This window comes from Megalops cyprinoides, chromosome 24, assembly GCF_013368585.1.
Source record: "Megalops cyprinoides isolate fMegCyp1 chromosome 24, fMegCyp1.pri, whole genome shotgun sequence".
Lineage (NCBI taxonomy): Eukaryota > Metazoa > Chordata > Actinopteri > Elopiformes > Megalopidae > Megalops > Megalops cyprinoides.
Genome location: NC_050606.1, coordinates 20760352 through 20786573, shown reverse-complemented (window position 1 = coordinate 20786573; position 26222 = coordinate 20760352). Strand labels below are relative to the sequence as shown.

The window sequence follows — 26222 nt, the reverse complement described above, 5'->3', positions numbered from 1 at the left end:
TCCAAGGTCCTGAAGAAAAATACACATTCATACAGCAAATGAAAACATAAAAGAAAATTTGTAGGTGAAGCAGTGCAGTCTGTAGTTCAATTATCACTCAGGTAGGAATTTCCTCATAATAGTATATATACATTTAGTTTCTTGCTGACAGCTGCTTTTTGCTTTTTGTCTGCAACTGATTGCTTACCACAGCTTGAGGGTATTTCAATCAAGGCTATTTCTATTTTTTCATTGGATGACATAGATCCACGGTCTACAACTTTTGCTGGAACCTTTTGGAGTTTGGTGAGATCAATCTTTCCTGTCTTGTATTTGGATATCGCTTCATGGATTACTTTTATTTGTTTGTGTGATTACGGTTCTTACATATGCATATTTTCAGGAGTTGCTTACGGACCGAGACATTTAGACTTTTTTAATTGTTCATTGAGGTGCATGACCCGATACATAATAACGTTTGATACACCATTTGATTGTCTCATTTATGTGGTGAATGCAAACATTCTTTGTGACTGCACATTTTTGGTTCTCTTTCCTTTGTTCTCTATGCGCAACACGAAACTGTGTTTTAAACGGTTAAACAGTGTGATTCATAAGGGGGACTTATGCTGTTATCATTTTGTTGTGAAGTTGAAAAACCTCTGACAGACAAATTCAAGATTAATGGCAGGGACCACACGAGAGCTTCAAGGGATTGTGCTTTTCAGATTGGGGCAGTCTGCCTACGATGGCAGGAAATATTGAGGGAAAAGAAATTTAACATTTCCAAAAAAAAACAAGCAAAACATCTAGGTAGATGCCATGCTAGAATTTACTGTACTAAGCAGGTGACATACAGTAATATTAACTATCGTATCGTAAATCCATGCAATTCACTGTGTTAATTAACCGCCTGTTGTCAGTGGTGGCGGGTGAGCTGGAAACAGGGGAAGCCTATTGCTGGGTGTTGTCGGGGAAGTGAGGATTTAATTAAATTAAATGGTCTGAACCCAGCAGTCTTAGAAATTGATGCCCTTGTTTATCACCTGGAACTCTGAATACTGAAAACAAATGACGCCAATTAATAAAACTCCTCACTTAACTAACATGTCAAATAAATAAGGAAATTTTATTTAATTTAATAATTAATATTAAAGATATCAATTAAATCACCGAATTCATTGATAGGAAATGAGCAGTCTGGTGGATCAACCTTTGCCAGAAATAGCTTTATTGAGCAGTTACACTAAGACAAAGACAAAATTGAAAGTCTGGGCTACAGACCTCGCCCACTGCCTTAACAGACAGTAAATTACATAAAGACATTAACAAAACAAAAACATGGATGGATGGATGAATGAATGTGTGAAGAGAAAATTACCCAAGGCAATTGTTACCAGGAAGGAAGAACCCAGGAACCACTCACAATAGCAGCAGAACTCCAAAAGGAAAAGTCCAAAAAGGTGCAGGAGAAACTGAGGCACGGACTGGATGCCTGAACAGATGGCTCAGCATCTACCTGAGCATAAGGCTGAACATCAAGGCTGAGTGTAGGCAAAAACTGAGCATCGAGGCCTGTTCTAGGCCTGGCTTAAGAAGAAGCTCTCTCCACCTCCCTGACCCGCGCATAATTAATTTTATGGTGGGGGAGTGCCTGGAAGTTTCTTCAGAACTTAAGTTTGTGCTTCAGATCCCAGCATCTGGAAATACCACTTATATTTTTAAGATTATCATTCTTACATTCAGCTCTTCATGAGCATTGCAATGACACCAGTGGTTTTGCTGCTATATTGAGAAATACACGTTATCACACAACATCGACTCTTCCAACATTTTTCCCATGACATGATGGTACAGTTACCTGAAGTATTAAAGGACAAGAGGTCCGATCATGTAGATGCACACAAAGAAACACACACACACACACACACACGTGATTGTGCTGAAGGGGAGAAGGCAGCCCTCTGCTGTTGTGGCCCATCTGGATGTTACTGTTTTTAAGTAGCCTTAAGATTGGTTGAGAGTTCTTCAATATTATATTAGAAGTACACTATATGGACAAAAGTATTTGGCTACACCCGTTTTTCAGGGTTTGAGCTAGGCCCCTTATCTCCAGTGAAGGGCAATCTTAATGTTTCAGCATACCAAGCCATTTTGGACAGTGCTATGCTTCCACCTTTGTGGCAACAGTTTGGGGGGAGGCCCTTTTCTATTCCAACTTGACTGGCCCGCACAGAGCCCTGACCTCAACCCCATCGAGCACCTTTGGGATGAACTGGAACGGAGATTGCGAGCCAGGCCTTCTCGTCCAACATCAGTGCCTGACCTCATAAATGCTCTACAGAATGAATGGGCACAGACTCCCCCAGAAACACTCCAAAATCTTGTGGAAAGCCTTCCAAGAAGAGTGAATGCTGTTATAGCTGCAAAAGGGGGACCAACTCCATATCAAAGTATATGTATTTGAATACAATGTCATTACAATGTAATGGTCAGGCGTCCAAATATTTTTGTCCATATAGTGTATTTGGCACCTGAACCTCCTTCAGATTAAACCGAACATGACTGTGGCCACCGTTTTAAGGATTCTACGTCTGAGGGGCAGATTAACGCTTACCAATACACAAAGCGGGCGTACCACACCCTACTTCTGCTTTTATCTGGCAAAATGAAATGCGTATCCAAACAGTCAATCATTAGTTTGAGGTTTTAAGTATCTGACTGTTTTAGGTGACTTCTTGCAATCTTAATGCAATGGCTGCTTATTTTAAGTAGGTATGTGACCTGAGGTCACTGCTTTAGGAGTATTTATGGTGGTAGGACATTCACCCTCTTGCCTGCACAATGTGTGTGTGTAACGCTTACGAGGTCAAATGTGACATCATAGTGAATACAGCTTTTTATCAGGAGCTTATCTTCATATCACATTATCTGCAAAATATCACAGTTCATCTATGCAAATGTCAATACCCAAAGGCAATGGCCATGGTCGTTTATTTGTGCACTATTACTCCTTGCAAGCAAATGCCTTTAGAAGAATTCCCTCGCAAACACAGGAAAACATTCCGTATGAACACGTGCAGAATCCACAACATCCTCGTCACGTACAGCTAAATGCCCAACTTTGTTTTTGAGGGCTTTTTGTACTCATATACTACGCCATGCCAATTAAGCTCTTAGTCGTTACGGCTTGATAATAAACTAGATCAGCAGCAGGTGCTATCTTTTACTGTCCAAACTACTGTTACACGGACATTCTACGATGCACGTTGTACTGAGCCTCCGCAAAGATAGCGATGGCCAAGCCACTCCGGAGCGCAGTGAGCAGATGCGTTGCTATACATTAGAGAAAGTAAAGGGTAGCGGTATCCAGTCTTTGTCTGGATTCAGCTTCAGCTGTTGCGTTACGTCGCATAATAGAAGGGAATATAACGTGCTCTCTAAGGCCGTTAAAAAAAAAAAAAAAAGTACAACTTCAAATACATGTCACTAGAGAGCCGTGTAATGGATCGCGAAACAATTACGGCGCACAAACATGCGACAAGAGAATGCTCGGACCCACATGATCACATCCTGAGTACGGAAAGATGGAGATCTGCTGTTATGAGACACTTGTGTGGCTCTTAAAAGAGCCGTTGGATATCCGGTTAGATACAATAGTCGTATTTTAAGCGCGCTCTCCTCGGATGCGGCGGGCCAGCTGAATGTCCTTGGGCATGATGGTCACCCTTTTGGCGTGGATGGCGCACAAGTTGGTGTCCTCAAACAAGCCAACCAGATAGGCCTCGCTGGCTTCCTGCAGAGCCATGACAGCAGAGCTCTGGAAACGCAAGTCGGTCTTGAAGTCCTGGGCAATTTCTCTCACCAGCCGCTGGAAAGGCAGTTTGCGAATCAGCAACTCGGTAGACTTCTGGTAACGGCGGATCTCTCTCAGAGCCACTGTGCCAGGCCTGTAACGGTGAGGCTTCTTCACACCGCCTGTTGCAGGCGCGCTCTTACGAGCAGCCTTAGTGGCGAGCTGCTTCCTGGGGGCTTTGCCACCAGTGGATTTACGGGCAGTCTGCTTGGTTCTAGCCATCGCGGCGAAACACTTTCTTGACAGAAAAGTAACAACGATACCCTCAGCACATGTTTATAAGGCGTAGCAGGCAAAGGCTGATTGGATGAGCTTATACGGAGCTGTCATTGGTCCGCACTTCAGTTCGTTGTCTGTGGCCATTGGGTCGTTTCTTCATCGACTCTGCCGCCTAAAATTCAAATATCTCTCTGCTCCCGCCTTCTTTCCCGATCTCCTCGCAAAGCTTCCTCCCGCACAAAGCCCTTTGTTCCAATTTTGTTGCTCTCCTCCCTGTAATTCTCTTTCACAGTAATGATGGGAATAACCGTTCTTTCGGCTCCGTTCCTTCCCGAGAGCCGTTCAATAGAGCAGCTCATCGTTCTTTTAGGGGGCGGGGATCACTAAGTTTGTCTGCGAAATAATCATATCGTATAATACTACTCGTATTGCCAGACATGTTATCATTGTGTACTTACAACGTAACCGCCCTTTGAAGCCGAAAAATCACTCTCGCACCAAAGAGCCGCTCAAAACACTCGGATAGGTCAGAATATTTCACAAGCTACCGAGTCATTCGAGTTGCTAGATAATACCGCTACAGTTCGGCCTCACGAGACAAGATCAACCGGATTATCATCAAGTACACTTTGTATGACTGTACGCAGTCATACATTTTGCAGAGTCGCGTGAGGCCGTTGAAATATATTGTTGATCAATACGTTGACCGCAGGTACACTCGAGTAGAAAGCAGTTTTGCACATTTTAAAGACACCAGTGGGTGGCCCTTAAAAGAGCCTTTGGGTTACTGGGGTAGTGGTGGTCGCTGCAGCAATTACTTGCCCTTGACGGCTTTCTCGGTCTTCTTGGGCAGCAGCACAGCCTGGATGTTAGGCAGAACTCCGCCCTGAGCGATAGTGACACCGCCCAGGAGCTTGTTCAGCTCCTCGTCGTTACGCACTGCAAGCTGCAGGTGACGGGGAATGATACGGGTCTTCTTGTTGTCCCGAGCAGCATTACCAGCCAGCTCAAGGATCTCAGCCGTAAGATACTCGAGCACGGCCGCCAAATAGACCGGGGCACCAGCGCCGACGCGCTCGGCGTAGTTTCCTTTGCGGAGCAGTCTGTGAACGCGACCGACCGGGAACTGGAGTCCAGCCCTGGACGAACGTGTCTTGGCCTTAGCCCTGGCTTTACCACCGGTTTTACCTCTTCCGCTCATGTTTAGGCTCGCCTTGCTGCGCTTACTCAACAACTGTCAAATGAAATGATGCAACCAACACTCGCGAGCCTGACTTATAGCTCCAAGAAACGCATTCATTGGATAAGGCTTCGATGGGATTTCATCCAATCAAATCTGAACAGGCCTTACAATGTTACCGGTGGAGAATTCAACGTCACTAAAATGTATCCGTACAACAGCCTCCACACTGAGCCATTCATCATTTGCAAACGCATAGCCGGCATGAATACTGATATGTATAGTTACACTCGCTTATTTAATATGCCACACAAATCGTAAACACATACTCTTGATTGAAAGGTGCGATTTTATTCTTATTCCTCCTGTACATATTTTTACTTTCTATTTTTTTATCATTACATACTTTTCTCCTTTTATCTATTTTATTTTCATCTCTGCTTAATTCTTGATGCGTTATTAGGTAGTAGTCTGTGTTGCTCGTCTGTACTGTTTATTTCCCAAGTGTTTGTGAATTACTTGTGTACAGTGATAAATCTTATTTCCCACTCGTGGAATCAATACTGATACTAATTAACACGATTCAATAATTGCTGCTACTGGGACGCTATGTAGAGCGTGTGCATGTTACTGCGCACGAAGGTCTGAACCCAGCTCATTTCTGTTGCCATCGGCATATGCAGCGTGTACGGAGGCGTGTAAAGAGAGCTGCACATGTATTCACAGAAATCGAGCTGGCTTACAGTCACAACTGCAAACATACAAGCAAGAGAGCTAAGCAGAACGTGTTTGCGCTTTCACGAATTGATTGGGTGGCTCTTAAAAGAGCCTTTGCAGTACGAGAAATGAAGTGAGGTGTTCACTTTTTCTTGGGAGCCGCTTTCTTGGCTTTGGTGGTCTTGGGTTTGGCCACCTTGGGCTTGGCTGTCTTGGCTTTCTTGGGACTCTTGGTCGGCTTCTTGGCTGCAGCCGGCTTCTTGGCTTTCTTGGGGCTCTTCGTGGCCTTCTTGGGTGCAGCGGGCTTTTTCGCCTTCTTTGGTGACTTCTTCGCGGCGGCGGGCTTCTTTGCCGCTGCCTTCTTTGGCTTCTTGGCAGCAGCGGGTTTCTTGGCGGCCGGCTTCTTTGCTTTCGGAGCTACTTTCTTAGCGGGCTTCTTTTTCGCAGCCTCAGCTTGCTTTTTGTTGAGCTTGAAAGAGCCAGATGCACCGGTTCCTTTAGTCTGCAGCAGGGTGCCCTTGGTTACCAGGCTCCTGAGCGCCAGCTTGACACGGGAGTTGTTCTTCTCCACATCGTAGCCGCCGGCCGCCAGAGCTTTCTTCAGAGCAGCGAGGGACACTCCGCTCCTCTCTTTGGAGGCGGATACGGCCTTGACGATCAATTCTCCAACGCTGGGGCCCGATTTCCTGGGTTTGCTTGCCGCTTTCTTTTTAGGAGCCTTGGCCGGGGCGGCGGGAGCTGGTGCGACTTCAGCCATGATTCTCTCGTTCGGATTTCTCGGTTAACACGTAAACAGCACGTAGGTCAACGTGATTCAAAACTGTTTGCCAACCAGGGGGTTGGTCTTACTTAAACATAACATGAGAACCGTGTAGACTCAACCCCCGCGGCAATGATTCGGTGCTCCCGACAACCTTGTCCGCTTGTGTTTTCTCGTCGTGAAAATCAGTCAAATAATCAACCTTGCAATTGTACACCAGGTGAAAAAGCACAGAATAATGAAGGAAAGCCTTTCCGCTCGCATCACAACCCTTCGTGTTACGGAGTTCTGCTATATTTTAGCGCGACGTGCCCAAAACCTAGTCGCTTTGCGGGGACACGGAACCGTTCGCATTGCTTTTCGTGCAGATTTTCACACTTTAAGCGGCTAAAACATTTACTGCACGTTGACATCGCGTGTTATCCATTCACGCAAGACCCATGCGCATCTCGAAAACACGATGTCAGTCCTTTCGTAACCCGGCGTGAGTTTTAAATCGTACTCCTGTTGTGCCAGTTAAAGCACACGTCAAACCGTGTTTCCTCTTCGCTGCCCTTGGGTGAGATTTTGATCACTACCGTCATCTGCCTCTTTGTCTTCGTGCCCGCGTATGTTGTCGGGGGTTCTCAAATCTTTTTTGGCATAAAGCACAACTTATTTTTTTATTTCTTTTTTCTGGCTGCCTAGACTACACATAGTCCCCAGCTTCAAGTTCTTGGGAGTCACCACCACAGAGGATCTCTCCTGGGCTGACAACACCTCAGCAGTGGTGGGCAACCACGAACCTCCCCCAAAAGCTGCTTGTCAGCTTTTATAGATGCACCACAGAGAGCATCCTAACAAACTGCATGACAGCCTGGTACAGCAGCTGCAATAAAGCTGATAAAAAAAGGCCCTGCAGCGTGTTGAAAACAGCACAAGACGTTGTTGGCATGGAGTTACCATCACTGGAACATCTTCACAGCACTTGCTGCGTGAGGAGGGCTAAGAACATCATAAAGGACATTACACACCCTGGACACTATCTGTTTAAGCTCCTCCCATCAGACAGGCGCTTCAGAGCAATCCGCACACGCACAAATAGACTGAAAAGCAGTTTCTACCCAAAAGCTGTAACATTACTGAACTCAAATATCTAATCAGGCTGACAAGACTGATGTACTGCCCTCACTGGAGCACGTGCAATATCTATATTTATATTATTTATTTACTACTTGGAATAAGTGCAATATTTACACCGAACCTCTACTGCACCTATGTTGCTGGCGCCTTTGCACCCTTGTTTGTTAGTTGTATTTTATCATTAATTGTATTTTCATACGTCCTATATAGTCCTGCTCCTTACCACAACACCACTCTGCCGCGATTACTCTAGTAGCTACTGATATTCGTACCCCTATGCGTGGGACACTTAGCCCTTGTGTGATCTTAATATTCTGTATACTCCCCTTGTCCTTCGGGTCAAAAATGATCCACCTTCGCCACACTCGTATGATAAAGGCCCTTAATTGAAATTTAAGGCCCAAATCTATTTTGCGTGAAGAAACTCTCATCAACAGCTTGATGGATAACTGTGTTTTCGGACTTCACAGTGCGGAGAGACTGAATGTATTATCTGCACGCCACTTTATTTTAATACAAATCACACACACACACATTATATATAATTATATAATATTTTGCTGCAATCTATGTTTATTGTTTTTATTTATTGGCTTAGGTTATTGCAATCGTATATTTTGTATATAAATTGTATATTTTTCAGCAAGAGATAGTGTAGTGTAGTGTAGTGTAGTGTAGTGTTTAGAAGTAAAACAACGCCGGTAGGTGGTTACAGATTTTAATAAAAGAAACTAGGCACAGGCTCCCTCCACCAGGCATCCGGTGCAAAGCAACAACCGCAACAACAGCCAAGTCACTTTTTCCTTCTTTCCTAACGTGCACTAACTCACAGCACCACCTTGTGGTATAATGTAGAACAGAACAATTACTAACTGAGCTCAACAGATAGCACATAGCGTAAGAATTCAGCGCATCATGACCATGAAAATGTCAGTGAATTTTATTGAGAGGAAATACAGCAATAACATTCTTGAACTTTTTGACAGATCTAATAACTTTCTTCAACTCTTATCTTAGGAAGCATGAGCACCAAGCTCATGGCTGTGTATTTCTCTATTTAGCACATGTATGACAGTATGCAAGTCGGCAAGCATGGGCTTTACAGATCTATTTTTCACACTTGTAACACATTTTGCTTGTATTACGGTCCGTCTTTGGGGCGGCAGAATTGGCAAACCTGCCCCGGCTGCAACCTCAGGTGGATGTCAGCTGACATGTGCAGCACATTTATAACATTATGACCCCGCCCCTGACTCCATTCCATGTGAGAAAACAATCCTCTCCTGTAAAAAATGGTTTTTTTTTAATTATGTGGCAAACTGACAAGAAAACACAGCCTTACCACGAGCAACGTCGTTAGGGGTGGGGTAGGGGATGTGGCACTGCTGCAAATCCACGAGAGTGTGCGTGAAAGAGAGAGTACAATACAATACAACTCCATCTGAAGCAATTCATGTGTGCTCGTGTGTGTTTGCATGTCTGTGCATATGTACATTTTTATATGTGAGAGAAAGTGAGGAGGAGATGGAAGGCACAACGGCCCTGGTTCACACCTGGTATTGTCTTGGGTGATCCGATCCCAAGTGGACAGCTCTAAATACGTTCACACCTGGCATTAAAATCCCCATATCCATACATCTGTTGTCAAACATTTCCACCCGTAAAAAAAAAAAACCGAAATCCTTTGAGTACGTAAGCTTTTTTGATGTCAAATTTGGTGATCATTGATCGTTGTTTTGGGACATTAAGCCACGTTAAGCTTCTTCCTTTATATATATAGTATATAATGTCAAGACCCAATAAAATAGTAAATAAATGTACATTAAAAAATACAGTGCAGAAATGAGCACTGAGTGCAACCTATGGATAAGCAGGAAAGTAGAAAATTGAACTATAGGACAGTAACACAGGGTAAGCAATCATCTGATCCGGAGCACGTGCGCTGTCGCACATTTATGTTTAAGCAGTTTATGCTCGAGATCTTTCTACTCATTCATTGACGATCCAACAAGTGGACCCGGGGGGGGGGCTGGTTTTCGCCTCTTATCCGAAAGAGTGGGTGGCTCTGAAAAGAGCCTTTGGGTTGGACGTGTCACCACGTCGTTTTACTTGGAGCTAGTGTACTTGGTGACGGCCTTGGTGCCCTCGGACACGGCGTGTTTGGCCAGCTCTCCGGGCAACAGCAGGCGCACGGCAGTCTGGATCTCCCTGGAGGTGATGGTGGAGCGCTTGTTGTAGTGAGCCAAACGAGACGACTCACCGGCGATGCGCTCGAAGATATCGTTGACGAAGGAATTCATGATGCCCATAGCTTTTGAAGAGATGCCGGTGTCAGGATGCACTTGTTTCAACACCTTGTACACATAGATCGCGTAGCTCTCCTTCCTGGACTTTCTGCGCTTCTTACCGCCCTTACCGGCCGTCTTAGTGACGGCTTTCTTCGATCCTTTCTTGGGCGCAGACTTGGCTGGTTCAGGCATGATGCTCGCTTCTTTGCAGACACGAATGAAAGCGCTCACGCCTCGTGCTTGAGCTATATGAAGAAGGTATGCAACTTTTTGCCACGATCTCTGCCCAGCCAGTTATTGCTGGATCTCATTGGCAGATTCCTCCCACTCGATGACATTCAAATTCGATTGGCTGACTTCCTTGGGCGGGAACACCACATGCCTAAACGTTAGCCGTCTATCAAAACAAAGGACTTCTACCGCGCGACTCCCTCGTTTGCGCTTTTTTTTGTAGCTATTATTTTTATCTTTCTTTTTCTGCAAGAAGGTTTAGACTATGTAGGTGACATTACTCAGGAAATACTTTCAAGACACATCTGAAAAACCAACAATGAAAAAATCTGCGTAACATACATTAATAATACATCAAAAAACATGTAAATCTGTAACATGTAAAACAAAAATCTATAAACATCTTATGCACGCCGAACTATGATATCCAACAGACATTTGAGACTCGACGTTTTTCTTTTTCTAACTCAGATACAAGAGTTAACTCTTCTATAATTACAATGAAACATATTCTGGGAAGACATAAGGAGATGGGATTTAATACCATTTCTTAATTTCGGTTCTCGTATTGAATCTGTCAAAATGGTTATTCTGCCGAGATTATTGTATCTCTTTCAATCGCTTCCACTAGATACATCAGATCAACAATTCAAGGAGTGGGATAAACTCATCTCGCGGTACATTTGGCAGGGGCGTCGACCAAGAATCAAATACCAGAGTTTACAGGTAGCAAAGAATAAGGGGGGGGGGGGGGTTGCGCTCCCGTGTTTAAAAGACTATTATATTGCAGCTCAACTGAGACCGTTAGTGTGCTGGTGCAATCCAGAATATAATGCCAGATGGAGGGAGTTAGAAGGGGCTATATCAGCAGAGTTCCCAATACAAGCGGCAATAGGGGATAAGGGGTTGATGAATAAGATAACTGATCTGGGAAACCCCTGGATTGCTTTACCAGTTAAATTGTGGAATAGGATAATAGATAAAAATCATTTGAAAGAGGCGATAAAAGTTTTGAGATGGTGTGCATATGATCCAGATTTCATGCCCAAAAATTTGGATGCAAGATTTAAGGGTTGGAAAACTCATGGATTAACAGCATATTGTACTTTCTTGTGTAAAGGGTCAGTGAACAGTTTTCAAAATCTAAAGAGACAATTTGGGCTAAATAATGATGACTTCTATAGATTCCTACAGATTCGTCATTATATTGAGAAAATAAGGAAAGAGATTAAACAAGAGCTAGGGGATAATATTTTTTTAAAAGTTTTCATGGATGCATATGGTTCAGGCTCAGGCCAAAAAACCATCTCAAGACTCTATAGGGGATTACAAAAAATGAAAGATAGTCCGCTGCAAGTAAAACAGAAATGGGAGAGGGAAGGAAATCTAGTCCTAAATGAAGAAGATTGGGAACATTTATGTGAGATACAATGGAAAACTTCAAATTCAACACTATGGAGAGAGTTTTGTTGGAAAAACCTTATCAGATTTTTTATCACTCCAGCTCAAAAAAGACATTACACTAATTCATCTAAATGTTGGAGACAGTGTGGAAGCCTCGAGGCAAATCATTTTCACATATTCTGGTCTTGTTCAATATTGTTCCCCTTCTGGCAGGAGGTCTACAACATTCTGCAAAAAGTATTCCAGACAAACATTCCTTTCGAGTTTGTGACATTATATTTAGGAGTTATACCATCAGAAAATGTCTCCGTTAATGACAAATACTTATTTCAGATTTTGAGTGCTGCTTCTCGAAAAGCCATAACAAGGAAGTGGCTTAAACTAGAAAAACCAGCAGTGGATGAATGGTTTGATATCATTTATGACATTTTTAAGATGGAAAGAATTACTTTTGCTATAAGATTGCAGCGGGATCTATTTTTGAGAAGATGGGGAAAATGGATTAGATATGTTAAACAGGTTCGACCATCATTTGTTTAAGGTTTGGATTTATATCCATTTCCCACCCCTTTTTTTTTTTTATTTCCAGTCAACCCTTTTGTATCGGTGGTTTTGTTTTTAGAATCGCAGATATACACCCCAGTATTATTGTTCTATGGAGTTAAATTCTCAATTATGAATTTTATAAATGTAACCATGTAAAATCATAATAAAAAGAGAATTGCAAAAAAAAAAAAACATTCTACGTCAGTGGTCTTTGGTTCTTACTGTTTACTATTTCAGGCGACTGACCTATCACATTCCGAAATAAAATGCTCTTAGGTCAATCAGGCAATGGGACACATTTTTAACATTTAAACCAGACGATTTAACAGCAGCTCTTCTCGGCAGTCTTCGTACTGATGTCAGCCGTGTGGCGTCCTTGGTCTTCTGACATTTTTTGGCACCTTATGTATTCAAGTTTTAACATGCACGATAGAGCCACCTTAATGATTATTAATGATTTGTTAGTCTGTGTCCCAGTTTATGGGTGAGTCCCAGCTCCCCGTTCGAGTGTTTGCCCTACAGGGCTTTCGTTTTTACAGCAAGTCGCAAGGTGTTACCGGCAGTCAGCTGAAGTTTGGTTACGGCCTCGTAGACTGCGAAGGGAGCAGCACACAAGCACAACAATGTTACAACTGTGTCGTTGAGCGTGGAACGTCTGACTCTTTCACATGGGAAAAGTGGGCGGCTCTTAAAAGAGCCTTTGGGTTGCTTTTCACTTTAGGATTCCGTGCAGACGTGACGCTTAGCCTCCGAAGCCGTACAGAGTGCGACCCTGACGCTTCAGAGCGTACACCACATCCATGGCGGTGACGGTCTTTCTCTTGGCATGTTCGGTGTAGGTAACGGCATCACGAATAACGTTCTCCAAGAAGACCTTCAGCACACCGCGCGTCTCCTCATAAATCAGACCAGAGATGCGCTTAACACCACCTCGACGAGCCAAGCGACGAATTGCGGGCTTGGTAATACCCTGGATATTATCGCGAAGAACCTTACGGTGACGCTTAGCGCCTCCTTTCCCCAAACCTTTACCTCCCTTCCCACGGCCAGACATACTTGTCGTTATAAGAGCTACGAACAGACGTAATAACTTGGCATCTATGTGCCCGCATATACTCACCCGAAGACGACCTGATTGAAGCCTGTACTCTAAGAAAAGCGGGCTCGACTTAGACCCCGCCCTCCCTCTTGCACGGCTCCGTCCATTCAAGGAGGCTTTAGCAGCAAATTTCTTAGCATGGCAACAATTACCGACTGTTCCAGATTGTTGCACTGACGGTGTCGAAAGATGTCTGGCCGAGGGAAAGGAGACTCAGGTTGTTGCCTAGGTCTCACATTAGTATTAACGAGAGATCATTTTTTATGGCCTTTTTGATAAGAATCTGAGTGAGAAAGGACATTCTGTTTTGGATTGTAGTAAATATTGTTAAAATGAAACTGTGGAAAACTCGTTCCAGAATGACGATTGATGGAATATTTGTTCCAGCTGAATCGGTTTTTAAATAAATAAAGACAATTAAATCGCAGACGAACTCTGGACTGCAACAAAGGAATGCCACTGCTATGGAATATGCTTTTATTGTAAATATATGGTGATTTAACATATTGTAGCTAGAAAAGTGTCAAATATGAAGTATTTGAAGATTATTAATAGAACGTTCCGTGTACGATGCACATGTGCAAGATACTACATCTATGATATATACATACGTGTTTGATGTGTTATGCAGTTTTTTTTTTCTTTTTTCTCTTTTCTTTTTCCTGTCTTGCTTTTTGAGTATACTAATGTGCATTTAATGTGTATTGAATACACTCCTTGAGCAATGTCATCTTTAAGGATGTAATCTCTCTGGCAAAATCGAATAAAGTCTTTAAAAAAAAAGGAAAGGAGGGAATTAATTGTTCTTCCGTAATAATTTGTTGGTAACATTCACTTACCCTTGAGAGACTCACAAAAAAGTTTCGACTCAAGTTCACCGGGAAAGGTGACGCACCCACTAGAAATGAGATTGGGGAAAGGCTTTTCGAGTCCCAGTGGCTCAACGCCAGCGATGTGTTTTCTTTTATTGGGCTGCCGAACAGAAAAGATTACGAGCTCTGTTTTATGCAAGAAGGACCGCTTAGACATTTCCTGGAGTTGCACTCTGCTAACGCAGAGAAATGGAAAGAATTCCAAGTTGAGTCTCCTGTTACATTAGACGTAAAGACCCAGAGACACAGTCCAGCTCCCCTGGCTGCATTGGGGAGGGTAGGCAGCCTCCACACGCATTGGGGAGCAGGAAGAGAGGGGGGGGGGGGTCTTATCGGGGGTCTGGGAAGAGGAACAGAGGGGCAGTCCATTCCATTACATTCCATTGCATTTCATTCCATTCCATACAGTCACTTATCTGATGATCTCATACAGTGTGAGCTACACGGCATGTACAATCAGGTGGATGAGAAGTAGCAGCATTAAATTAATTTCCTTTATGTTCTGGCTTTCACTCTTCTACATTAACTGATCTTTTTCCATGGAATGACTGGGTGAGAGTGCAGGAGCCGGTGTGAGAAGGTGTGCGTACTGCCCATACTCACCTGTTATATGGTGGTCAGATGTGCCACGGCGTAGTTTGCGTTGAGGGAATACAGCACTCAGACAGTGAGTGTGAGGGTGACAGCCCCCCCTGACTCTGTGTCCTCTGGGGTCTTCAACTTCACCTCCCCTGTAACTGTCCCCCTCTCCCCTACAGACAGTCTGAATGAACAAAATATAAGAAGTATAATATACATTTGTTCGATATGAAAAGCAGTTAAAATCCTTGCACTGTACTTTGTCCTACCTGTGGGGCCCTCTATATGAGAAAGCCATGATCCTCATTGGCAGTCAGTGTGAAGTGGCGGGCGGAGCCATGGTTCCATACGTCAAAACTGACCGTGGTGGGACGCCCCAGAACCCGGTATGGTGCAGAGAGGACCTGAGGAAGGAGAGGAGACAGAGGAGTCACCACAAAATATCTGATCTCAATCAGCCACTGTTTAAATTGGTATTGAATAATTATAGTGGTAGGACAGTCAGACTGATTTTTTTCATCACTCATATCGTCTTTTCCAATGGTCACCTGTGTTATTTTTGAAAGTTTATACATCTTTGAAGCTACATAACTACTGTCACATACAAAAATGACATTTTTTGCAGAACTATGTTGTTAAGCTGATGAATATATTCCAAAACAACAAAATATATTAATGCAAAGCAAAAATATATTGCAAGATACAAAAACAGTAATAAATTACACCTTTTCTAAATGTTTTGTGAGCTCAAAAACATGTTTCTAAAATATATCCTGAATATACAGTTTTGATTTATTTATTGGGGGGTTTGACTCCATGATTAAGAGTATTGTAGTGGTCTGCTTCCAAGGTATAAATGAACACAAGTAAGGGAAAATGCAAACTGGCAAATGCAAATGAAATACAACTTTCTTTACTTTCTTTGATATTCTTCTGGGAATGTGTTTCTTTTTTCCATGTTTCGATTTTCTCATTTTCCAATATCTGACTCAAAAACAAAAAGAAACAGATGCAGCTTACACAGGCCCTCAGATCAAGTCTTTTTTCCTTTATTGCATCAACTCTTTAGTCTATAAATTGTTATTTATGATATTTTACTGATATTTTTTATTCAATGCTACAGCTTATCTCATATCATGAATTTCCTATTCAGTTTTTTTTAAAGCTGTACATTCTCTATGCGCAACACGAAACTGTGATCTAATCAACGGTTAAACAGTGTGATTCATAAGGGGGACTTATGCTGTTATCATTTTGTTGTGAAGTTGAAAAACCTCTGACAGACAAATTCAAGATTAATGGCAGGGACCACACGAGAGCTTCAAGGGATTGTGCTTTTCAGATTGGGCAAGTCTGCCTACGATGGCAGGAAATATTGAGGGAAAAGAAATTTAACATTTCCAAAAAAAAAACAAGCAAAACATCTAGGTAGATGCCATGCTAGAATTTACTGTACTAAGCAGGTGACATACAGTAATATTTACTATCGTAAATCCATGCAATTCACTGTCCTAATTAACCGCCTGTTGCCAGTGGCGGCGGGTGAGCTGGAAACAGGGGAAGCCTATTGCTGGGTGTTGTCGGGGAAGTGAGGATTTAATTAAATTAAATGGTCTGAACCCAGCGGTCCTAGGAATTGATGCCCTTGTTTATCACCTGGAACTCTGAATACTGAAAACAAATGACGCCAATTAATAAAACTCCTCACTTAACTAACATGTAAAATAAATAAGGAAATTTTATTTAATTTAATAATTAATATTAAAGATATCAATTAAATCACCGAATTCATTGATAGGAAATGAGCAGTCTGGTGGATCAACCTTTGCCAGAAATATACAACTGGAATAAAGTAAAAAGCTTTATTGAGCAGTTACACTAAGACAAAGACAAAATTGAAAGTCTGGGCTACAGACCTCGCCCACTGCCTTAACAGACAGTAAATTACATAAAGACATTAACAAAACAAGAACATGGATGGATGGATGAATGAATGTGTGAAGAGAAAATTACCCAAGGCAATTGTTACCAGGAAGGAAGAACCCAGGAACCACTCACAATAGCAGCAGAACTCCAAAAGGAAAAGTCCAAAAAGGTGCAGGAGAAACTGAGGCATGGACTGGATGCCTGAACAGATGACTGAGCATCTACCTGAGCATAAGGCTGAACATCAAGGCTGAGTGTAGGCAAAAACTGAGCATCGAGGCCTGTTCTAGGCCTGACTTAAGAAGAAGCTCTCTCCCTGACCCGCGCATAATTAATTTTATGGTGGGGGTGTGCCTGGAAGTTTCTTCAGGACTTAATTTTGTGCTTCAGATCCCAGCATCTGGAAATACCACTTATATTTTTAAGATTATCATTCTTACATTCAGCTCTTCATGAGCATCGCAATGACACCAGTGGTTTTGCTGCTATATTGAGAAATACACGTTATCACACAACATCGAGTCTTCCAACATTTTTCCCATGACATGATGGTACAGTCAACTGTGAGGTGTAAAAGGGCAAGTGGTCCGATCATGTAGATGCACACAAAGAAACACACACACACACACACACACACACACACACACACACACACACACACACGTGATTGTGCTGAAGGGGAGAAGGCAACCCTCTGCTGTTGTGGCCCATCTGGATGTTACTGTTTTTAAGTAGCCTTAAGATTGGTTGAGAGTTCTATAATATATTATTATTAGAAGTACACTATATGGACAAAAGTATTTGGCTACACCCGTTTTTCAGGGTTTGAGCTAGGCCCCTTATCTCCAGTGAAGGGCAATCTTAATGTTTCAGCATACCAAGCCATTTTGGACAATGCTATGCTTCCAACTTTATGGCAACAGTTTGGGGGAAGGCCCTTTTCTATTCCAACATGACTGTGCCCCAGTGCACAAAGCAAGGACTATAAAGACATGGTTTGATGAGTTTTGTGTGGAAGAACTTGACTGGCCCGCACAGAGCCCTGACTTCAACCCCATCGAGCACCTTTGGGATGAACTGGAACGGAGATTGCGAGCCAGGCTTTCTCGTCCAACATCAGTGCCTGACCTCATAAATGCTCTACAGAATGAATGGGCACAGATTCCCCCAGAAACACTCCAAAATCTTGTGGAAAGCCTTCCAAGAAGAGTGGATGCTGTTATAGCTGCAAAAGGGGGACCAACTCCATATCAAAGTATATGTATTTGAATACAATGTCATTACAATGTAATGGTCAGGCGTCCAAATATTTTTGTCCATATAGTGTATTTGGCACCTGAACCTCCTTCAGATTAAACCGAACATGACTGTGGCCACCGTTTTAAGGATTCTACATCTGAGGGGCAGATTAATGCTTACCAATACTTACTTCTGCTTTTATCTGGCAAAATGAAATGCGTATCCAAACAGTCAATCATTAGTTTGAGGTTTTAAGTATCTGACTGTTTTAGGTGACTTCTTGCAATCTTAATGCAATGGCTGCTTATTTTAAGTAGGTATGTGACCTGAGGTCACTGATTTAGGAGTATTTATGGTGGTAGGCCATTCGCCCTCTTGCCTGCACAATGTGTGTGTGTAACGCTTACGAGGTCAAATGTGACATCATAGTGAATACAGCTTTTTATCAGGAGCTCATCTTCATATCAAATTTTATGCAAAATATCACAGTTCATCTATGCAAATGTCAATACCCAAAGGCAATGGCCATGGTCGTTTATTTGTGCACTATTACTCCTTGCAAGCAAATGCCTTTAGAAGAATTCCCTCTCAAACACAGGAAAACATTCCATATGCTCGTACAAAGTAACAGTGCAGGGAATGGGCAAAGACGTTCTCACTGACAGACTTGGCAGCAGCAACCAATGCCTGTCCCACAATCTGACCTCCAAACAGACGCTGTGTGCGGGGTACCCAGTGGCGCTTTCCCCTGAGGGGAACACAGGGGAAACTAAGCTCACACACAACCATGTCAACGATTGAAATGGTAGCATTGAAAACAGAATCACAGGATTTTACCATCACGAGCTGGCTAGCTAGGTAGCCTACCTTTGTAAAATGCCGCTCAATTCTCTCAAGTACGTTTTAGACACTGTCTACTGTTGAGCAGATGCGTTGCTATACATTAGAGAAAGTAAAGGGTAGCGGTATCCAGTCTTTGTCTGGATTCAGCTTCAGCTGTTGCGTTACGTCGCATAATAGAAGGGAATATAACGTGCTCTCTAAGGCCGTTAAAAAAAAAAAAGTACAACTTCAAATACATGTCACTAGAGAGCCGTGTAATGGATCGCGAAACAATTACGGCGCACAAACATGCGACAAGAGAATGCTCGGACCCACATGATCACATCCTGAGTACGGAAAGATGGAGATCTGCTGTTATGAGACACTTGTGTGGCTCTTAAAAGAGCCGTTGGATATCCGGTTAGATGGAGTAGTCGTATTTTAAGCGCGCTCTCCTCTGATGCGGCGGGCCAGCTGAATGTCCTTGGGCATGATGGTCACCCTTTTGGCGTGGATGGCGCACAAGTTGGTGTCCTCAAACAAGCCAACCAGATAGGCCTCGCTGGCTTCCTGCAGAGCCATGACAGCAGAGCTCTGGAAACGCAAGTCGGTCTTGAAGTCCTGGGCAATTTCTCTCACCAGCCGCTGGAAAGGCAGTTTGCGAATCAGCAGCTCGGTAGACTTCTGGTAACGGCGGATCTCTCTCAGAGCCACTGTGCCGGGCCTGTAGCGGTGAGGCTTCTTCACACCGCCTGTTGCAGGCGCGCTCTTACGAGCAGCCTTAGTGGCGAGCTGCTTCCTGGGGGCTTTGCCACCAGTAGATTTACGGGCAGTCTGCTTGGTTCTAGCCATCGCGGCGAAACACTAACTTTTTTTCTTGACAGAAAAGTAACAACGATACCCTCAGCACATGTTTATAAGGCGTAGCAGGCAAAGGCTGATTGGATGAGCTTATACGGAGCTGTCATTGGTCCGCACTTCAGTTCGTTGTCTGTGGCCATTGGGTCGTTTCTTCATCGTCTCTGCTGCCTAAAATTCAAATATCTCTCTGCTCCCGCCTTCTTTCCCGATCTCCTCGCAAAGCTTCCTCCCGCACAAAGCCCTTTGTTCCAATTTTGTTGCTCTCCTCCCTGTAATTCTCTTTCACAGTAATGATGGGAATAACCGTTCTTTCGGCTCCGTTCCTTCCCGAGAGCCGTTCAATAGAGCAGCTCATCGTTCTTTTAGGGGGCGGGGATCACTAAGTTTATCTGCGAAATAATCATATCGTACAATACTACTCGTATTGCCAGACATGTTATTGTGTACTTACAACGTAACCGCCCTTTGAAGGCGAAAAATCACTCTCGCACCAAAGAGCCGCTCAAAACACTCGGATAGGTCAGAATATTTCACAAGCTACCGAGTCATTCGAGTTGCTAGATAATACCGCTACAGTTCGGCCTCACGAGACAAGATCAACCCGGATTATCATCAAGTACACTTTGTATGACTGTACGCAGTCATACATTTTGCAGAGTCGCGTGAGGCCGTTGAAATATATTGTTGATCAATACGTTGACCACAGGTACACTCGAGTAGAGAGCAGTTTTGCACATTTTAAAGACACCAGTGGGTGGCCCTTAAAAGAGCCTTTGGGTTACTGGGGTAGTGGTGGTCGCTGCAGCAATTACTTGCCCTTGACGGCTTTCTCGGTCTTCTTGGGCAGCAGCACAGCCTGGATGTTAGGCAGAACTCCGCCCTGAGCGATAGTGACACCGCCCAGGAGCTTGTTCAGCTCCTCGTCGTTACGCACTGCAAGCTGCAGGTGACGGGGAATGATACGGGTCTTCTTGTTGTCCCGAGCAGCATTACCAGCCAACTCAAGGATCTCAGCCGTCAGATACTCGAGCACGGCCGCCAAGTAGACCGGGGCACCAGCGCCGACGCGCTCGGCGTAGTTTCCTTTGCGGAGCAGTCTGTGAACGCGACCGACCGGGAACTGGAGCCCAGCCCTGGACGAACGTGTTTTGGCCTTAGCCCTGGCTTTCCCACCGGTTTTACCTCTTCCGCTCATGTTTAGCCTCGCCTTGCTGCGCTTACTCGACAACTATCAAATGAAATGACGCAACCAACACTCGCGTGCCTGGGTTATAGCTACAAGAAACGCGTTCATTGGATAAGGCTTCGATTGGATTTTATCCAATCAAATCTGAACAGGCCTTTTGCGCGGGCGTTCAACTTTTACAATGTTACTGGTGGAGAATTCAACGTCACTAAAATGTATCCGTACAACAGCCTCCACACTGAGCCATTCATCATTTGCAAACGCATAGCCGACATGAATACTGATATGTATAGTTACACTCGCTTATTTAATATGCCACACAAATCGTAAACACATACTCTTGAAAGGTGCGATACTTTATTTTTATTACTATTACTGATTCATCTCTGCTACTTTTCACAGTCTATGGAGTTGGACCAGTTGTACATTTCAAGTTGTATAATGTTATAACTGTGCCTGTGACAAAGTTCTTAATTCTTGATGCGTTAGGTTTTTCCTTTTTAAGTAGTCTGTGTTGCTCGTCTGTACTGTTTATTTCCCAAGTGTTTGTGAATTACTTGTGGTGTACAGTGATAAATCTTATTTCCCACTCGTGGAATCAATACTGATACTAATTAACACGATTCAAAAATTGCTGCTACTGGGACGCTATGTAGAGCGTGTGCATGTTACTGCGCACGAAGGTCTGAACCCAGCTCATTTCTGTTGCCATCGGCATATGCAGCGTGTACGGAGGCGTGTAAAGAGAGCTGCACATGTATTCACAGAAATCGAGCTGGCTTACAGTCACAACTGCAAACATACAAGCAAGAGAACTAAACAGAACGTATTTGCGCTTTCACGAATTGATTGGGTGGCTCTTAAAAGAGCCTTTGCGGTACGAGAAATGAAGTGAGGTGTTCACTTTTTCTTGGGAGCCGCTTTCTTGGCTTTGGTGGTCTTGGGTTTGGCCACCTTGGGCTTGGCTGCCTTGGCTTTCTTGGGACTCTTGGTCGGCTTCTTGGCTGCAGCCGGCTTCTTGGCTTTCTTGGGGCTCTTCGTGGCCTTCTTGGGTGCAGCGGGCTTTTTCGCCTTCTTCGGTGACTTCTTCGCGGCGGCGGGCTTCTTTGCCGCTGCCTTCTTGGGCTTCTTGGCAGCAGCGGGTTTCTTGGCGGCCGGCTTCTTTGCTTTCGGAGCTACTTTCTTAGCAGGCTTCTTTTTCGCAGCCTCGGCTTGCTTTTTGTTGAGCTTGAAAGAGCCAGATGCGCCGGTTCCTTTAGTCTGCAGCAGGGTGCCCTTGGTTACCAGGCTCCTGAGCGCCAGCTTGACACGGGAGTTGTTCTTCTCCACATCGTAGCCGCCGGCCGCCAGAGCTTTCTTCAGGGCAGCGAGGGACACTCCGCTCCTCTCTTTGGAGGCGGACACGACCTTGACGATCAATTCTCCAACGCTGGGGCCCGATTTCCTGGGTTTGCTTGCCGCTTTCTTTTTAGGAGCCTTGGCCGGGGCGGCGGGAGCTGGTGCGACTTCAGCCATGATTCTCTCGTTCGGATTTCTCGGTTAACACGTAAACAGCACGTAGGTCAACGTGATTCAAAACTGTTTGCCAACCAGGGGGTTGGCCTTACTTAAACATAACATGAGAACCGTGTAGATTCAACCCCCGCGGCAATGATTCGGTGCTCCCGACAACCTTGTCCGCTTGTGTTTTCTCGTCGTGAAAATCAGTCAAATAATCAACCTTGCAATTGTACACCAGGTGAAAAAGCACAGAATAATGAAGGAAAGCCTTTCCGCTCGCATCACAACCCTTCGTGTTACGGAGTTCTGCTATGTTTTAGTGCGACGTGCCCAAAACCTAGTCGCTTTGCGGGGACACGGAACCGTTCGCATTGCTTTTCGTGCAGATTTTCACACTTTAAGCGGCTAAAACATTTACTGCACGTTGACATCGCGTGTTATCCATTCACGCAAGACCCATACGCATCTCGAAAACACGATGTCAGTCCTTTCGTAACCCGGCGTGAGTTTTAAATCGTACTCCTGTTGTGCCAGTTAAAGCACACGTCAAACCGTGTATCCTCTTCGCTGCCCTTGGGTGAGATTTTGATCACTACCGTCATCTGCCTCTCTGTCTTCGTGCCTGCGTATGTTATCGGGGGTTCTCAAATCTTTTTTGGCATAAAGCACAACCTATTTTTTTATTTCTTTTTTCTGGCTGCCTAGACTACACATAGTCCCCAGCTTCAAGTTCTTGGGAGTCACCACCACAGAGGATCTCTCCTGGGCTGACAACACCTCAGCAGTGGTGGGCAACCACGAACCTCCCCCAAAAGCTGCTTGTCAGCTTTTATAGATGCACCACAGAGAGCATCCTAACAAACTGCATGACAGCCTGGTACAGCAGCTGCAATAAAGCTGATAAAAAAAGGCCCTGCAGCGTGTTGAAAACAGCACAAGACGTTGTTGGCATGGAGTTACCATCACTGGAACATCTTCACAGCACTTGTTGCGTGAGGAGGGCTAAGAACATCATAAAGGACATTACACACCCTGGACACTATCTGTTTAAGCTCCTCCCATCAGACAGGCGCTTCAGAGCAATCCGCACACGCACAAATAGACTGAAAAGCAGTTTCTACCCAAAAGCTGTAACATTACTGAACTCAAATATCTAATCAGGCTGACAAGACTGATGTACTGCCCTCACTGGAGCACGTGCAATATCTATATTTATATTATTTATTTACTACTTGGAATAAGTGCAATATTTACACCGAACCTCTACTGCACCTATGTTGCTGGCGCCTTTGCACCCTTGTTTGTTAGTTGTATTTTATCGTTAATTGTATTTTCATACATCCTATATAGTCCTGCTCCTTACCACAACACCACTCTGCCGCGATTACTCTAGTAGCTACTGATATTCGTACCCCTATGCGTGGGACACTTAGCCCTTGTGTGATCTTAATATTCTGTATACTCCCCTTGTCCTTCGGGTCAAAAATGATCCACCTTCGCCACACTCGTATGATAAAGGCCCTTAATTGAAATTTAAGGCCCAAATCTATTTTGCGTGAAGAAACTCTCATCAACAGCTTGATGGATAACTGTGTTTTCGGACTTCACAGTGCGGAGAGACTGAATGTATTATCTGCACGCCACTTTATTTTAATACAAATCACACACACACACATTATATATAATTATATAATATTTTGCTGCAATCTATGTTTATTGTTTTTATTTATTGGCTTAGGTTATTGCAATCGTATATTTTGTATATAAATTGTATATTTTTCAGCAAGAGATAGTGTAGTGTAGTGTAGTGTAGTGTAGTGTAGTGTAGTGTTTAGAAGTAAAACAACGCCGGTAGGTGGTTACAGATTTTAATAAAAGAAACTAGGCACAGGCTCCCTCCACCAGGCATCCGGTGCAAAGCAACAACCGCAACAACAGCCAAGTCACTTTTTCCTTCTTTCCTAACGTGCACTAACTCACAGCACCACCTTGTGGTATAATGTAGAACAGAACAATTACTAACTGAGCTCAACAGATAGCACATAGCGTAAGAATTCAGCGCATCATGACCATGAAAATGTCAGTGAATTTTATTGAGAGGAAATACAGCAATAACATTCTTGAACTTTTTGACAGATCTAATAACTTTCTTCAACTCTTATCTTAGGAAGCATGAGCACCAAGCTCATGGCTGTGTATTTCTCTATTTAGCACATGTATGACAGTATGCAAGTCGGCAAGCATGGGCTTTACAGATCTATTTTTCACACTTGTAACACATTTTGCTTGTATTACGGTCCGTCTTTGGGGCGGCAGAATTGGCAAACCTGCCCCGGCTGCAACCTCAGGTGGATGTCAGCTGACATGTGCAGCACATTTATAACATTATGACCCCGCCCCTGACTCCATTCCATGTGAGAAAACAATCCTCTCCTGTAAAAAATGGTTTTTTTTTAATTATGTGGCAAACTGACAAGAAAACACAGCCTTACCACGAGCAACGTCGTTAGGGGTGGGGTAGGGGATGTGGCACTGCTGCAAATCCACGAGAGTGTGCGTGAAAGAGAGAGTACAATACAATACAACTCCATCTGAAGCAATTCATGTGTGCTCGTGTGTGTTTGCATGTCTGTGCATATGTACATTTTTATATGTGAGAGAAAGTGAGGAGGAGATGGAAGGCACAACGGCCCTGGTTCACACCTGGTATTGTCTTGGGTGATCCGATCCCAAGTGGACAGCTCTAAATACGTTCACACCTGGCATTAAAATCCCCATATCCATACATCTGTTGTCAAACATTTCCACCCGTAAAAAAAAAAACCGAAATCCTTTGAGTACGTAAGCTTTTTTGATGTCAAATTTGGTGATCATTGATCGTTGTTTTGGGACATTAAGCCACGTTAAGCTTCTTCCTTTATATATATAGTATATAATGTCAAGACCCAATAAAATCGTAAATAAATGTACATTAAAAAGTACAGTGCAGAAATGAGCACTGAGTGCAACCTATGGATAAGCAGGAAAGTAGAAAATTGAACTATAGGACAGTAACACAGGGTAAGCAATCATCTGATCCGGAGCACGTGCGCTGTCGCACATTTATGTTTAAGCCGTTTATGCTTAAGATCTTTCTACCCACTCATTGACGATCCAACAAAGTGGACCCGGGGGGGGTGGTTTTCGCCTCTTATCCGAAACAGTGGGTGGCTCTGAAAAGAGCCTTTGGGTTGGACGTGTCACCACGTCGTTTTACTTGGAGCTGGTGTACTTGGTGACGGCCTTGGTGCCCTCGGACACGGCGTGTTTGGCCAGCTCTCCGGGCAACAGCAGGCGCACGGCAGTCTGGATCTCCCTGGAGGTGATAGTGGAGCGCTTGTTGTAGTGAGCCAAACGAGACGACTCACCGGCGATGCGCTCGAAGATATCGTTGACGAAGGAATTCATGATGCCCATAGCCTTTGAAGAGATGCCGGTGTCAGGATGCACTTGTTTCAACACCTTGTACACATAGATCGCGTAGCTCTCCTTCCTGGACTTTCTGCGCTTCTTACCGCCCTTACCGGCCGTCTTAGTGACGGCTTTCTTCGATCCTTTCTTGGGCGCAGACTTGGCTGGTTCAGGCATGATGCTCGCTTCTTTGCAGACACAAATGAAAACGCTCACGCCTCATGCTTGAGCTATATGAAGAAGGTATGCAAATTTTTGCCACGATCTCTGCCCAGCCAGTTATTGCTGGATCTCATTGGCAGATTCCTCCCACTCGATGACATTCAAATTCGATTGGCTGACTTCCTTAGGCGGGAACACCACATGCCTAAACGTTAGCCGTCTAT

The 26222-nt window shown here is 44.0% G+C and overlaps 8 protein-coding genes across 9 annotated transcripts; all 8 read right to left on the bottom strand.

The window, feature by feature from the left end:
• Positions 1-3646: 3646 nt before the first annotated feature.
• Positions 3647-4057, bottom strand: LOC118770942 (histone H3). The gene has a single exon (XM_036518733.1). It carries the CDS (start codon positions 4055-4057, stop codon positions 3647-3649), a length of 411 nt encoding a protein of 136 aa, XP_036374626.1.
• Positions 4058-4868: 811 nt separating this feature from the next.
• LOC118771339 (histone H2A-like) lies at positions 4869-5255 on the bottom strand. Its single transcript, XM_036519303.1, has one exon. The coding sequence runs from the start codon at positions 5253-5255 to the stop codon at positions 4869-4871; it is 387 nt and encodes a 128-aa protein (XP_036375196.1).
• An 838-nt stretch (positions 5256-6093) lies between these two features.
• On the bottom strand, positions 6094-6708 carry LOC118771337 (histone H1-like). The gene has a single exon (XM_036519301.1). The coding sequence runs from the start codon at positions 6706-6708 to the stop codon at positions 6094-6096; it is 615 nt and encodes a 204-aa protein (XP_036375194.1).
• Positions 6709-9884: 3176 nt separating this feature from the next.
• On the bottom strand, positions 9885-10313 carry LOC118771342 (histone H2B). The gene has a single exon (XM_036519305.1). The coding sequence runs from the start codon at positions 10311-10313 to the stop codon at positions 9939-9941; it is 375 nt and encodes a 124-aa protein (XP_036375198.1). The 3' UTR covers positions 9885-9938.
• A 2731-nt stretch (positions 10314-13044) lies between these two features.
• Positions 13045-13362, bottom strand: LOC118771343 (histone H4). Its single transcript, XM_036519306.1, has one exon. The coding sequence runs from the start codon at positions 13354-13356 to the stop codon at positions 13045-13047; it is 312 nt and encodes a 103-aa protein (XP_036375199.1). The 5' UTR covers positions 13357-13362.
• A 7146-nt stretch (positions 13363-20508) lies between these two features.
• LOC118771309 (histone H2A-like) lies at positions 20509-20895 on the bottom strand. The gene has a single exon (XM_036519266.1). It carries the CDS (start codon positions 20893-20895, stop codon positions 20509-20511), a length of 387 nt encoding a protein of 128 aa, XP_036375159.1.
• Positions 20896-21766: 871 nt separating this feature from the next.
• On the bottom strand, positions 21767-22401 carry LOC118771306 (histone H1-like). Of its 2 annotated transcripts, XM_036519263.1 has the most exons (2): positions 22054-22401; positions 21767-22014 (listed from the first exon to the last, which is right to left on the bottom strand). In XM_036519263.1, the coding sequence occupies exons 1-2, from the start codon at positions 22399-22401 to the stop codon at positions 21787-21789; spliced, it is 576 nt and encodes a 191-aa protein (XP_036375156.1). In that variant the 3' UTR covers positions 21767-21786. The 2 variants fall into 2 exon arrangements, with proteins under 2 accessions (XP_036375156.1, XP_036375155.1); XM_036519262.1 differs by having other exon boundaries at positions 21767-22401.
• Positions 22402-25568: 3167 nt separating this feature from the next.
• LOC118771312 (histone H2B) lies at positions 25569-26013 on the bottom strand. The gene has a single exon (XM_036519268.1). The coding sequence runs from the start codon at positions 26011-26013 to the stop codon at positions 25639-25641; it is 375 nt and encodes a 124-aa protein (XP_036375161.1). The 3' UTR covers positions 25569-25638.
• Between the last annotated feature and the right edge of the window lie 209 nt (positions 26014-26222).